The sequence below is a fragment of the Carassius carassius genome, chromosome 35, assembly GCF_963082965.1.
Source record: "Carassius carassius chromosome 35, fCarCar2.1, whole genome shotgun sequence".
Classification (NCBI taxonomy): domain Eukaryota; kingdom Metazoa; phylum Chordata; class Actinopteri; order Cypriniformes; family Cyprinidae; genus Carassius; species Carassius carassius.
In genome coordinates, this window is record NC_081789.1 from 20,160,285 (window position 1) to 20,174,442 (window position 14,158).

The following is a 14,158-nucleotide window of genomic DNA, read 5'->3' on the forward strand; positions in this document are numbered from 1 at the left end:
AGGATTTTAGAAACAATGTTCAGACATGCATGAGCTTGAGCACAGGATGCTTTTGTAGTAATCCTGGTCTTTATCCATCTCTCATTTCTTTCCAGTCAGACAGAAATGACACTTTCTGTATGGGCTTGTTGTCTACAATAACAGAGACCTGCTCGAGGCAAACTTTTGGCCAGTTATGAGACCATCATTATAATAATATAACATTTAAACACTGAAATGGCAGATAATTGAATATCAATTTTAAAAGTGAAACGCAATACCTGCATGTGAGATTAATAAAGATTCCAAACTCACTCATCAGGTTTTATAGCTTTATAATTGAACTGGTGAGTTTGTAATGCCCAATGACGAGATATCTGCACTATGTGAGCGGAGGTCAAAGGTCAGGAGATTGTATCAGGGACTGTTGCTCAGCTGTAGCTCACAGACTGCCGTCTGCAGGGAACATGACAGCTGTACATATCCCAGAAAAACACATGTACACACCACACACCCCCACACAGACCACTGAGACAGTAAGACAGTGTTCACACATTCAGTATTACCAGACACCCTAGAGACACACACACACACAGCCGCAGAACAGACATGATGTTCCAATCAACCATTTGTAACGCATTGATAACAGATAGATAGATAGACAGACCTCCAGACAGACTCAGTAGTGTGAAAATTATGGTTTAATCATCTGTATAACATCAATTCACATATTTCATATACATCCCAACACAGATCATTTGTGTTTTTAATGATACACATTGTGTGCAAAAATGCAATTAATGGGGAAAATACATGAGGAAAAGGTGACAAAGAACAGAACAGGAATTGGTTTCTGAAGTAAAAGTGCAGATACACAGTCAAAAGTGCAGACATTTAAGTGTTTGACTAACAAATGTTAGAAGATACTTGCTAGATACTCAGAATGCAGGACACACATGCTGCGGTCTTTACAGTGATATGAAAATCCTGAACAGTTTATTTAAATGGTAGCAGTTGTAGCCGATTCAGTACTTTTAAATGGAATGTCATGAGCAATGATTTCATTACTTCAAGAACGGACAGTAAACTTCTTTAAAGCTCCAGGCATGTTTTTACAGTTTATGTACAATATGGACAAGTAATGGGGAGAAGACTAAATACTAGTCTTATGAAAACAACTTGGTTTGGTCATAACAACATAGACAAACGCTTTGGTGGGTTTTAGTTCATAACCAGCATCAAGAACACAGTTAAGAAATAAGGCCACCAAAACATGGCAATTCATACCATAGGAAAGCAACATTTAATGGACCACGTCCACTATCACATAACCATAAATTACCTTGAGATATAGAACATGAGAAATGTTTGCACTTTATATTGAGAAAATATATAATTTCACATACATAGTTGGCACTTAATTGCAGAGAATAATACCTATTCAGTGCATGTTACAGGGCACAAAACCAACAAAAACCAACATACAGCATCCAATCAGGACACCACAAAAGGATCCATATCACCATTTTATAAGATTTATGAGTAGTCCATAAAAATAATATTAGTTGCATAGTGTTAGAATATATAAACAATCAAGCATCAAACAGGGATGAAACAAACCAATCTGGTAAACAACTTATAACTGAAGCTCCTTCAGATCTCATTTTCAGTCTCAGATGTGTTTATATATCATATAATAGATATATTATATGATAAGAAAGCTTAGGTCGTTCCTGGTACATCTGCTAGATTTGCAGTTTCAGTTTTTATTCGGGTGATGTGGGAAGGTTCTCTCATGTCCACACGTCCATGGGCACCATGGCTTCTTTCGATCCGATGGGTGGCAGAAGGTTCTGCTCGCTGAGGAACTGGAGAGGGAACTGCACCAGGAAGCCTCGAATCTTCTTCAGCTCCTCTTGAGCACGTGCAGGGTCCTCCTTCTCCAAACCAGGCTTAGAGAGGAAGCCATCCAACTCTAAAATTGACCGAACGTCACTGGACGGCAAGCAGCGGAAAACCTGGAGCACGAGAAGAAGTTTCAGTCAGGTTATATGAAAAAGAGAAACTTATAGATAGATAGATATTTTGTATGAAAACTTTAAGCTGACCTTCTGGTAAATAGTTGCATTGCGGGCAGCGGTGGTCATCCACACCTCCTTGTAAAACTGGTCACTTAGAGGGTCCGTCACATCAATGCTGGGGTCAGTGTTGGCGCCAAGAATCATCCTATTGATTTTAAAGAAAGTAGAAAACATCTTTAAACCTTATTTGCTTGTTTATGTTAAGAAACAGACTTGAATGAGTCCTGAACCTGAAACACTCCAGCCGCAGGCTCAATCCAAAGCGTCCGGCCTGATACTCCTGACCATCCATCACTGACTTCACAGTGTGGATATCCTCAAAGATGACGGCCACCTCACTGTCTCTCTTACCCAGCATGCTCCGGTCATTGATATTAGCAGAACCTGGCATATACATTGTACATTTATGATGAAAGTTTTAAATAATAGACTACAATACTACATCTTAACAGCAGGAAGAGGCATTTCATTTCTGTCATTCTCTGATATTAAAGGGTTAGTTCACCCAATAATCTAAATTATGTCATTAATAACTCACCCTCATGTCGTTCCAAACCCGTAAGACTTCCGTTCATCTTCGGAACACAGTTTAAGATATTTTAGATTTAGTCCGAGAGCTCTCAGTCCCTCCATTGAAGCTGTGTGTACGGTATACTGTCCATGTCCAGAAAGGTAAGAAAAACATCATCAAAGTAGTCCATGTGACATCAGAGGGTCAGTTAAATGGCAAAAACTACGACTTTATTCATCATTGTCTTCTCTTCCGTGTCTGTTGTGAGTGAGTTCAAAACACTGCAGTGTAGTGATATCTGGTTCGCGAACGAATCATTCGATGTAACCGGATCTTCTTGAACCAGTTCACCAAATTGAACTGAATCGTTTAAAATGGTTCACGTCTCCAATACGCATTAATCCACAAATGACTTAAGCTGTTAACTTGTTTAATGTGGCTGACACTCCCTCTGAGTTCAAACAAACCAATATCCCAGAGTAATTCATTTACTCAAACAAACACTGACTGAACTGCTGTGAAGAGAGAACTGAAGATGAACACCGAGCCGAGCCAGATAACGAACAAAAGACTGACTCGTTCACGAGTCAAGAACCGTTTCTGTCGGACTCGTCCGATTCGAGAACCGAGGAGCTGATGATACTGTACATGTGTGATTCAGCGTGAAGCAGACTGACACACAGAGCGTCTGAACCGAACTGATTCTTTTGGTGATTGATTCTGAACTGATTCTGTGCTAATGTTATGAGCGTGGGTAAACCGAAGGCTTGAATCAAGGGCAATCATCGCAAATGAAGTCATTAGGTTGAGCGCAAAAGAACCGGTGAACCGTTTTCTTCAACCGGTTTATTGAATCGAATTGTCAGAAAGAACTACTGGTGAGCCGAAAACCGATGCAACCAGTTCTTGTCTCGAGAATGAGTTAATCTTTTGTTCGATATCTGGCTCGGCTCGGTGTTCATCTTCAGTTCTCTCTTCACAGCAGTTCAGTCAGTGTACTGTTTGAGTAAATGAATTACTCTGGTGAACTGGTTCAAGAAGATCCGGTTACATCGAATGATTTGTTCGCGAACCGGATATCACAAACTGCTTTGTTTCAAACTCTCTCACAACAGACACGGAAGAGAAGACAATGCTGAATAAAGTCATAGTTTTTGCTATTTTTGGACCAAAATGTATTTTCGATGCTTCAAAAAATTCTAACTGACCCTCTGATGTTACATGGACTACTTTGATGATGTTTTTCTTACCTTTCTGGACATGGACAGTATACCGTACACACAGTTTTAATGGAGGGACTGAGAGCTCTCGGACTAAATCTAAAATATCTTAAACTGTGTTCCGAAGATGAACGGAGGTCTCACAAGTTTGGAACGACATGAGGGTGAGTTATTAATTACATAATTTTGCTATCTGGGTGAACTAACCCTTAAACAGTTTACTTCACATTACCACAAATTACCACAGCAGCAGTTTCATGATTGCCACATCATTTCTATAAACACATGTGTATAGATGATACACACTCATGTGTTTTTCCTGTCTGCAGATTTCTATATTTACTCACCAATGATGACGGTGTTGTCATCGGCAATAAGCATCTTGCTGTGCACATATATCAGTTCAGTCACCAACTTTCCCTCCAGCTCAGCGTGGGTCCTCAGACCCCCAAATGAGATGTAGTTCATCCACTGATCACCCACTGCAGACACACAGATAGAGAGAGAGAGAGACAGCAAATGATGTTAATAGGGTTTTTATACATTCATGTTCCGGTTTCATTTGATGTTTACAGAAATAGTTCAGCCAAAAATAAACATTGTGTCATTTACCAATATAACTTATTCCTCTGTATAGCATAACTTAGTTTACTTCATATAATAAAATAATGTTTATAATTTTTTGACATTTTAATTTTTCTGTATGCTTGTATTGAGAAATACTGATTTACATTGTTTAAAAGTCCAATAAAATTCTCTTTTAACTTTTACACCTTTGTCAAACTATTTCACACTGTTTTTGAAGCGGTAACTACAATGATAATAAACTCTGCAACAAGTCACTGAACTGAATCAATATTAAAATAAACTGAGCTGAATAATGAAAACTATTTTTCTTCTATAGAGCTGCTTTATAGAGAAAAATTGAAATTATTTAATAACTGATGAATTTTGCAACATTAAGACCATTATTTTCCTTTGAAGCTGCTTTGAAACAATCTGTACTGTATAAAGCACTATATAAATAAACCTGATTAAATGCAATAATTAATTTGAATAAAAAGTACCTAAAAAGTAAAGACAGAAAAGGAAAGTGTGTGCCAAATGCATAACATGTAAATAATTATTATAAGCCCACTATATTTTTGGAGCATAAATCATCACATATCAAAAACATGATGATATCAGTCACAGAGGTTAGAATTAAATGATTTTCAGATTCAGTTCATTTAAATTAGAAGTCGTCTACTGGGATTTAGTAGTTTGCTCTGTAATTATTCTGTTTGATCCATTTGATCTTTGGACTTTTTTTGCATGTATTTCGACACCCCTCAAGTTCACGCCCCACGAGGAGCTCAATAGAGTTTCCGTTTCCTACTTCTGATACTTCATCTTCTGGTGTTAAAGTTGTACAGTGTAACTTAAAAAATTTGTATCATACATACAGCTTAATCTCATACTTCAGAATGTTTCTTTTAAATGTAACTACATTTTTTGTATATTTTAGCATTTTTTATTATTTGATTCGAGCAGAAGGCTGTGCAGTTCCACAGCTATATTTATAACTGCACCAGACCAATGATGCACCCACAATCAAAGCATTTTCAGCAACCAGCGATATGTATCTGTATCTGTATTTGGGAAACTGTGGGAACGCTCAGATCCAGTGAAGCTGCAACAGAACACCAACAACGTATTGGATTATTCAAACAGAGAAACTTCACTCCTTCCTTTCTCATGGCGGGGATAATTGGTACAGACTGACCGCTCTTCACCACTGCACCACTGCAGCAGTGTGTTTGACTGCAAGTAGATGGTGCACAATACAAAACACACACTGCATACTTTTCCACTAGGTCTTTCACAACTAACCACTTTGATTTTGTCTTTCACTATAAATTAAGAACCACAAGAGGGCACTGTTGTGTTTTAAAGTTCTGAAGGCTTCTTTAAGATCTAGTATTATTAAAGCTGCATTATAAGTCACTTCATAGGATAGTACAGTTGTCGCTTAGATACAACTGCAGCAAACTTGTTTTCTTGTTCTTGTCTGACCCATCAATTTTTCAAAGTGGTGGATACAGAAAACCACATAGATCTTTGAGTGCCTGCACTGCATGGGTCAACCACAGAAACTTCACTGAAACTCTATGAAGAACATCTGAAGAATTACAGACACACCCTTCACAGAGGAAACATTTACAGGTATTTATATATCTCTGCACTCACTTTCTTTCCTCAGCTGAGAGATAATGGAGCAGTCTCCTCTATTCATTGTCCTGCATTAAAAAAGACAGAACAAATTCAGTAAAAACATTCGCAAACAAATCCCTCCAATGAAACTGTCCCTATTTATAAGATAAATGATAACTCTTTAATGCAGCAGAATAATATTTGAACTTTTATGGCTAGATGTAAGTAATGTGCTGTCTTCAATACATGCGACGCTCTATAAACACATTTGCAGCATTCTGTGGTCAGTTACCACAAATAAATATAACACTTCAGTGAAGCACTTACAGTACACTGGAGGTCAAACACATTATTTACAGAATGGAAGATTAAAACACTATTTATAGTTACAAGTACAGTATAGTATACTTCCATAATAAAAACAATTAGACATGAGCTGCTCTACAGTCACTTACTAAGCTGTATATTATATTCAGTGTTTCACTTTTACTAGCACTGACAATGTATTTTCTGTGGTAATTGGCTTTATTAAAAAAAAGATGTACTACTGAAGATGGAATATTCCTTTCAATTATCTGATAATTTACATCTATAATATTTCATGATTTATTACTGTGTTGGCATGGCTTAATTTTCAGAAGCCAGTGTTTATTGTCACAAAACCCATCGGAAATCATTCCATCTGCTGATTTGGTACTCAAGAAAAACCTGTTAATACTAGCAATGTTGTAAACAGTTGTTCTGCTTAAAGGGATAGTTCACCCAAAAACGAGAATTCTGTCATTAATTAGTCTGTCATTATTTTGTTCCAAACCTATAAGACCTTTGTTCATCTTTGGAACACAACTTAAGATATTTTTGATGAAATCCGAGAGCTCTCTAGCCCTGCATAGACAGCAATGCAACTGACACATTCAAGGCCCAGAAAGGTAGTAAGGACATCATTAAAAAAGTCCATCTAACATCAGTAGTTAAACCTTAATTTTATAAAGCTATGAGAATACTTTTTGTGCACAAAGAAAACAAAAATAAAGAAGAGAAGAAATTGCTGAATAAAGTAATTATTTTTGTTTCCTTTGTGCAAAAAAGTATTCTTTTAGCTTCATAAAATTTAAACGATGTCCTTACTATTCGGTGTAAGTTGTGTTGCTGTCTATGCAGGGTCAGAAAGCTCTCGGATTTCATCAAAAATATCTTAATTTTGAGTGCCAAAGATGAAGGAAGGTCAGGACACTGTTGGGTAAACTATCCCTTTAATTTATCCCTAAAAATTATTTTTTGGAAACTATGATCTTTTTTTCATGATTCTTTGATGAATATAAAGTTCAGAATCTTTTGTGACATATTTCATGCATTCACATCCTTTACAGAATGAAGTTTAAACAGTAGTATGTATATACTAAGGAAATTTCTTTCTACTCAATACTCAGATCCTATTATTTAGTGTTACCTGTAATTGAAGTGCATGACTGCCTGTATGGCACTGCCTCCTCCAGTGTTGATGTTCCCCTCAAACCCAGGAAGCAGTGGTGTGACCACATACACGCGGTACTTTTTACCATCCCTGTGAACCACACAGAAAGGACATAACATGACTGTCAAAGACAGTTTGTGTAAGTATGGCCTTATACAGTCTATTCATTCATGGCTGGCTATTGTTTTACCAATAAAGAATACCTTTTTGTCTTTAGACTAAGTCTTATTGATTTACAAGTGTTTCATTAAAGAAGTTGAGTGCCTTTGTGTATCAGAGATTAGTTTAATATGTTGGAGACTGAACAAAAGAAGCAACTTATTGAATGCAGCTCACCGATATGCTTTAATGATCCTCTTGGCAATGGCATCTCCGATTTTATTGTGAACGACTTTGTTGTCTGCGCAGCTTATGAAGAACTGGTTCTGAAAGAGGAAACGCAACACATTAGCCCATTGAAAGACTAATATAGGACATACTGTATATTCTATAGACAGGAAAGCAACAGTCTCTGTGGTTAGCAGCCAATACGTCAACAGTGAGGCTATTAGACGGGGATAATATGAACACATTTAGAGAAGTGAGTATATGTCCTTTGTGACACACACCTCTATGTAAATATAGTGTTTGCTGTTTTCAATTGCGTTGACGTAAGCTGTATGAATCGACTCCTCGTGGTATTTTATACCCGCTGACCAGTCCGAGGCAGATCGTAACACCTAATTCAAGAGAGCATTATTAAAGATGTATGTGGTATTTGTCTGTAGAGGATCTGATGGGAATACGGATGTGTACATAAAATTGTATGTACCTGGACATTAGTCTGGGTGCAGCCAGGGACCTGATACTTGATCTCATTCGCAGTAGTGTGAGATTTAGGAAGGAGGTATGGGTACGACAGGGATCTGTATTTGGGCTTCATGATCTGAAACAAGGTGGCAATGCAAATACAAACATATATTCAAAACAATGTTTATGATATGAGTCAACAGCATGGGGTGGGGGTGACATGAAATACATTTAGGAAGATGAAATGTCTTACTATGTAAAACTTGTAAAAACTAATTTTATTTGAATTATTATGCATACATGTTTTACAAAATATTAATAAAAAGACTGTGTGGAATATCTGTACTTTAAAAATTAATTTCTAACACGGCAGGATCATTGGAAATTGAAAAGTAAAAATAAATGCTGACCAGTTCAACAATAGTTCAAAACATATTATGTGTCAGCTATCCACAATGATGCCAATGTTGGCTTTCTCACCTTTGTGAAATTCCAGCGCTGAATGAAGTGACGTGCAACATCTCTGGCTGCTTTCCCATGAACCACCGAAGCAATGTCATGCCAAGGCATTCTGGGAGTTATGTGCCTGTCAATGAAATCTGCAAAAAGAACAGATTCAAAATAGCATTTAAAAGCATGTTAAAAGGCCAAAACTGTAACATTTGAATATTGTTATATTCTTTTACAAATGTACATAATATGAATATATATATATATATATATATATAAAAGCTTTTATATTTATTCATTTTATGAATATATTTATATGCACAAAATAATTGTAATGCCAAAAAAATGCAAACTTTAAATGCAATAATTCACCATCAAAAGGTTTATCCAACTGGACCCAGTCCTTATGAACAAAGTTACAGTAATCTTTGCCATGCCAGAACCGCGTGTTTCCCATCAGGCCAATCACATCTGCTTGCAGATCCTGTGCCGCTTCAGTCTCTGAGAAGAGTCACAGAAAAAAGAAACAAATTAAGACCAAAAAAAAAAAAACATCAACAAAAAAACACAACCAAAACCATGCATCAATACAAAACACACAAAACTTCTACTTTTTTCAGAAATCCATGCTTTCACACTGTTGAGTGACTGCCATGTCAGTCCAAACTAACACACATGCATAAAATCTGCCAGCTTTGAATACTGCATCTTAGTCAGGTTATTTTTGCAGACTCCTCCAGATGAATGTTGAAACACAGCAAACCACACAGTGCTTTGAAAGGTTGCTCTATTGACCCATAAAATAGCTCTTTACACCGAAACCTTTCAGGATCAGAATTAGCGGCAGCCTCTGACAGAGTCCGCACCTGAAATGTCTCACCCAAGCCTGATTCTTACTCACCACTTGGGCACAAGCAGGAGGGCATGGACACCCTCAGCTCAATCCATTTAAGAGGGATCAAATTTTGGTGGCTGCAAATACTGTTAGAATAACCTAAAGAAAAGGGGTATCTTTACAACCGAGACAACCCTCTTAAAAAGCATGGCATGGAAAACGTGAGTGAAAAACAGAGACGATTTGAACATGAATATAGATTTTACACTAAAATATTCGTAAGCGTATTTTATAAAAACACATTTTAATATCACAAGCCTCAACTAAAACCTTAATGATTCATGTTTTTCTGCACTTGGGGTAAACACTGTAAATCACTGCATAAGCTGCTCAGTGATATTAAAGTGCTGCCAGCAGGCTTTAGAGAATCAGCCGTGTTGAACGTGGGAGTTTAGGTCAGTAACATGCCACTAGTCTGCATTCGCCAGCACTCCAGAGACGGAGGCGTACTCACTTTCTTCAGAGCTCTCGACGCTGCTCACGCTGTCTGCAGGAGCCAGCCCGTGTTTCTGCAGGTGCCTGCGGATGCTGAATCGGGTCTTCTTTGTCTTGCCCTGTCCTTTTAGTTTCGGCTGGTCCACTGTGTCAACAGGCAAACTTTTGCCGTTAGTGTGCTCCGTGCTGGAACCGTTTGATTGAGAGGCCATAGCGGGAGAGCCTTCAGAAGTGATCTGTGACACACAGAAGGACATCAAATAAGTATTTTCTAAATTTGATTGTCTATTCATAAGTCACAAAAATAGATTTTAATTGAAATAAAAAAAAAAAAAATTTTTTTCTTATATATATATATATATATATATATATATATAAGTGTGTATATATATATATATATATATATATATATATATATACACACACACACATTAAATAAATAATTACATTATTTATTATTATTATTATTGGCAACTAACTGAAATTAGTTTAGGAACTAAAATTTCTAAAATACGAGATCTCTCAAACCTCTGCAGACACGGGAAGAGTCCTAGTAACACTTCCTATGTCAGTCAGCCGATGCTCCACATCATCCCAGCGTCCGTACGCCAAGTCAATGCCTCCCACGAAAGCCACCGATTGGTCAATCACTACAATCTTCTCATGATGCGCCCACAGGTACACGGAAGAGGAGACATGGTCAGGATGCCTCATTACCTGAGAAAATACATTTGTTAGCACTCTCTGATGTAGCACAGTGGTTAAAGATTGCGAAATCACAATATGCAAAACAAAAACACAAGTCAACATAGTTGGTCACAGTCAAGAAAACTTTGAGTCCATATGCAGTTCAGTCAGACTTAGAGTATGTGCCAGATGCCCGATCTGTGAACAAATTATTCTTACAAAGAAGTACTTTTAATGAGTCAATAGTAATAATAGTTAAATAGAGTAAATAGTTATAGTAATAATATAACCTTTTACAGTAACTAGTAGTGCAACTAATTATGAAACTGATTTGGTTACATTTTATTGTAACATTTAGTGTCTTGTTATAGAGTAATTATATATTTAGGTATGACGTAATATTAATGTCCTTACTATATTGTTAGGGTTATGATTAGTGTTTGGCTTAGGGTTACTTGCATGAAAGTACGCATAATTAATTAATTATAATTATAGGAAGTACATGTAACGTATATCAAGGACACCTTAAAATAAAGCGTTACCCAAGATTCCAGTAATAACATTATAGTTACCATCCATAAAACAGCTTTTTACTTAGTTTAATTCTGTAATTTGTCAACTTAAAAATAGGTTTTATTTCAGTAATTATTGGCTTTGCAGTAACTGATAACTTGTTCATAATCACAGCTTCACGTGAGCCAATTCATGAACTGACTGTCACATCTCACCTTGATATTTGGGTGAAGTTGTAGTAGTGTCCGTTTGCTGTATTCGCTGTTTATGCCAAGAGCCAATTCCACCTCCTTGTACAACATCACAAAGATCCGCACACCTTTTTGCTGCAAGAACAAACAGTTCTTGATAATCAGTACAGCAAACCCACCATTCCATATAAATATACTACCAGGAAAACACCCAGGAGTGTAAATTATTGCACGAGTACACTGAATGGGAAGTTTTATTGCTGGTGCACTAAAGTCACAGCTATGTGTTGGATTAACTCACCGCTTGCCGTTTCAGAATGGAATCGAGTCTCCAGCGGTTGCCCTCAACGACAGGCCTCTTGAGGAAGATCTCAGGGCTCAGCCTGCCGTGACACACAGAGGTGACCTCATCAGCAGGGGAGGCATTTGTAACATCAAATATGCATCAACGTCTAGCCTCACATCTCACTGTCGCCTACATAAATTCCAATGTATTAGGCTAAGGGGAAAAAGTGCACACACACACACACACACACTCAAATCTCACACTTGCAGGATGTCTGCTGCGATGATTGAGTGATGTTGTAACACAGCACCGGGCATCTGTCTGATGAAGGTAACGGATCCGTTTGGCCATTGCTCCCAGCTGGAGGTGCCCTCTGAGAGGGTGCGTACAAAGTATAAAACTATTTTTCTTTCCCTCTTTTTCTTTCTACTACTTTCCTTTAAGCTTTTCTCTCAGTTCATGACCTAACTTTTATGACAGGAAAAAGCAATAAGCAATACATCTCTTCCATCTGAGTTTTTGCGAACGCGACAAGCAACAGTATACTGTGAAAGTCATTTTTTTCTATTTTCAAAGTTCACAAACTTTGGAACAATACACTTTTGCAGTCATATATTGTTACTGGATAAAGATACTTTTTAAATAAATAAAAAAAATAAAAATTCAATTAAGGGATATATTTGTTACAAAATTCTATATAAAAGAATAAATGGTATTAATTTAATACAAAATAAAAAATATAAATGAAAACAAAAAATGTATAAATTCAATAACTAATAAATGTGTTAATTATTTTAATTACATTTTAATAAAATTATATTTTAATTACATTAACAATTACAAATAAATACAAATTAAAATTAAAAATCAATAAATTATTAATAATTAATAAAATAAAAAGTAAAAGGAGTTGGGCATAAACATTATATTATATTAGTGTAGACATTTTCCAATTACTTTGTAAGAACTTTTTTCCATCCTCTGCATGTTGCTCATCTATTTCATTTTTAAAGTGTGCTCCACATGCACACACTTCTATAAGCACGTTGTTTTCTATTTGGAACCAAAACACAGCTGTTGTGTGCAGACTGGCTAGGACACTGATATCCTGAAGTCAGTATGTCCAGTATGGTCTCCGTTCTGTTTTCTAGAAACCCTTTAAGAAATGAACTCAATATCCTGTTGCATTGCATTGCATTGATTTTAGGGGAAGTGTTACTGTGGATATATGAACCGATGCAGTTCATCTAATCTGTGCGTTACTTCTAAAATAAATCAATATTACCCAAAGGAAAGCTGAATGTATGGGAGTGGTTTTATGTCAACATACCACCAGTCGGTGATAAAGATCTCCTCCTCTGCCTCCTCCAGTGCATTCGCCACGTCCTCCATGTACTGCTTCCCATTCACATACCTGAAACACACACCCAGCCAGTCAAATCAAAGGGGTAAGGCTGATAGTGTCAAGCTCACACTCTCGCTGTTTCTCAATCTTAATTACATCATTTTCATTATTCAGAGAACAAGCACAAATAATAGGGCTTAATGCTGCAACAATGAACAACAAATCATCTGCCCAGACCAGCAGTGTAGCTGCACCTAGATACAATCTCACTCCTCCATGGGGTCAAAAGAGGATGGAGTCTATGGTTACACTTTCTCTCTCTTTCTCTCAAGTTACTCGTGCGAAACAGGCTTCACCCGAAGACACAGCGGCAGACGGCTGAAGCTTTCACATGTTTATCTGTTCTGGGAAACCTTTGGAGACCTGCTTCTGCTAGATGCGCTATTGATTTACTCTGCATGGTTTTGAAACGTATTACTGTAGCTGAAAACAAATAATAATATAATCAGTTAATCTAGCTAATATAATTTAATTTAAAACTAAGGCTAAAGGTAGAAAGAGAATATTTTTACAAAACAAATAATATAATCAGTGGTATGATATACCATAATATCATATAACAATGCAATAGCTACTATATTGTAATAAAATATGAAACTGAAGCTAAATGTACTTTAATATAATAAAAGTAATGAGTAATATAATAATATAAATGGTAATTCTTTTCTAGAAAATAATAATAATAATAATAATAATATAATACAATATAATATTGGCTAATAAATTATAATTGCATATAAAACTAAAGCTAAAAGTAAACTTGAATCATCATTTATATATATGTCATATTAATTTTTATTATTTACTTAATGAAAAATGGATAATATATGTTATAATTTTATAATGAATTTTAATAATGCAGGTTTAATCATTTAAGTTTAAATAAACTAAAAGTTTTAATAAGCTATTAGTTAGCTTTAGTGTGCTTTGTAAACCCAAATTATTATTTTTTCAATAAATAATTAATGATAATCAGTAATATTACATACACACACACACACACACATACGTATGTATATATATATATATATATATATATATATATATAT

At 36.1% G+C, this 14,158-nt stretch overlaps 1 protein-coding gene across 4 annotated transcripts in view; it reads right to left on the bottom strand.

Moving 5' to 3' along the window:
* Positions 1 to 662: 662 nt before the first annotated feature.
* pld1b (phospholipase D1b) overlaps positions 663 to 14,158 on the bottom strand; it is a 28,714-nt gene continuing 15,218 nt past the window's right edge. For 3 of the 4 annotated variants that reach the window (XM_059524871.1, XM_059524870.1, XM_059524869.1), the window contains exons 11-26: positions 13,035 to 13,118; positions 11,720 to 11,801; positions 11,443 to 11,553; positions 10,556 to 10,744; positions 10,047 to 10,263; positions 9,070 to 9,198; positions 8,728 to 8,846; positions 8,270 to 8,383; positions 8,067 to 8,177; positions 7,795 to 7,883; positions 7,435 to 7,548; positions 6,021 to 6,070; positions 4,139 to 4,273; positions 2,291 to 2,444; positions 2,088 to 2,205; positions 663 to 1,997 (exon numbers count right to left, since the gene is read on the bottom strand). In XM_059524871.1, the coding sequence (XP_059380854.1) occupies positions 1,773 to 1,997; positions 2,088 to 2,205; positions 2,291 to 2,444; positions 4,139 to 4,273; positions 6,021 to 6,070; positions 7,435 to 7,548; positions 7,795 to 7,883; positions 8,067 to 8,177; positions 8,270 to 8,383; positions 8,728 to 8,846; positions 9,070 to 9,198; positions 10,047 to 10,263; positions 10,556 to 10,744; positions 11,443 to 11,553; positions 11,720 to 11,801; positions 13,035 to 13,118 (2,041 nt within the window). In that variant the 3' untranslated portion in view covers positions 663 to 1,772. Of the gene's footprint in view, positions 1,998 to 2,087; positions 2,206 to 2,290; positions 2,445 to 4,138; positions 4,274 to 6,020; positions 6,071 to 7,434; positions 7,549 to 7,794; positions 7,884 to 8,066; positions 8,178 to 8,269; positions 8,384 to 8,727; positions 8,847 to 9,069; positions 9,199 to 9,598; positions 9,692 to 10,046; positions 10,264 to 10,555; positions 10,745 to 11,442; positions 11,554 to 11,719; positions 11,802 to 13,034; positions 13,119 to 14,158 lie in introns of all 4 variants that reach the window. The other variant, XM_059524872.1, reaches the window with a different exon arrangement.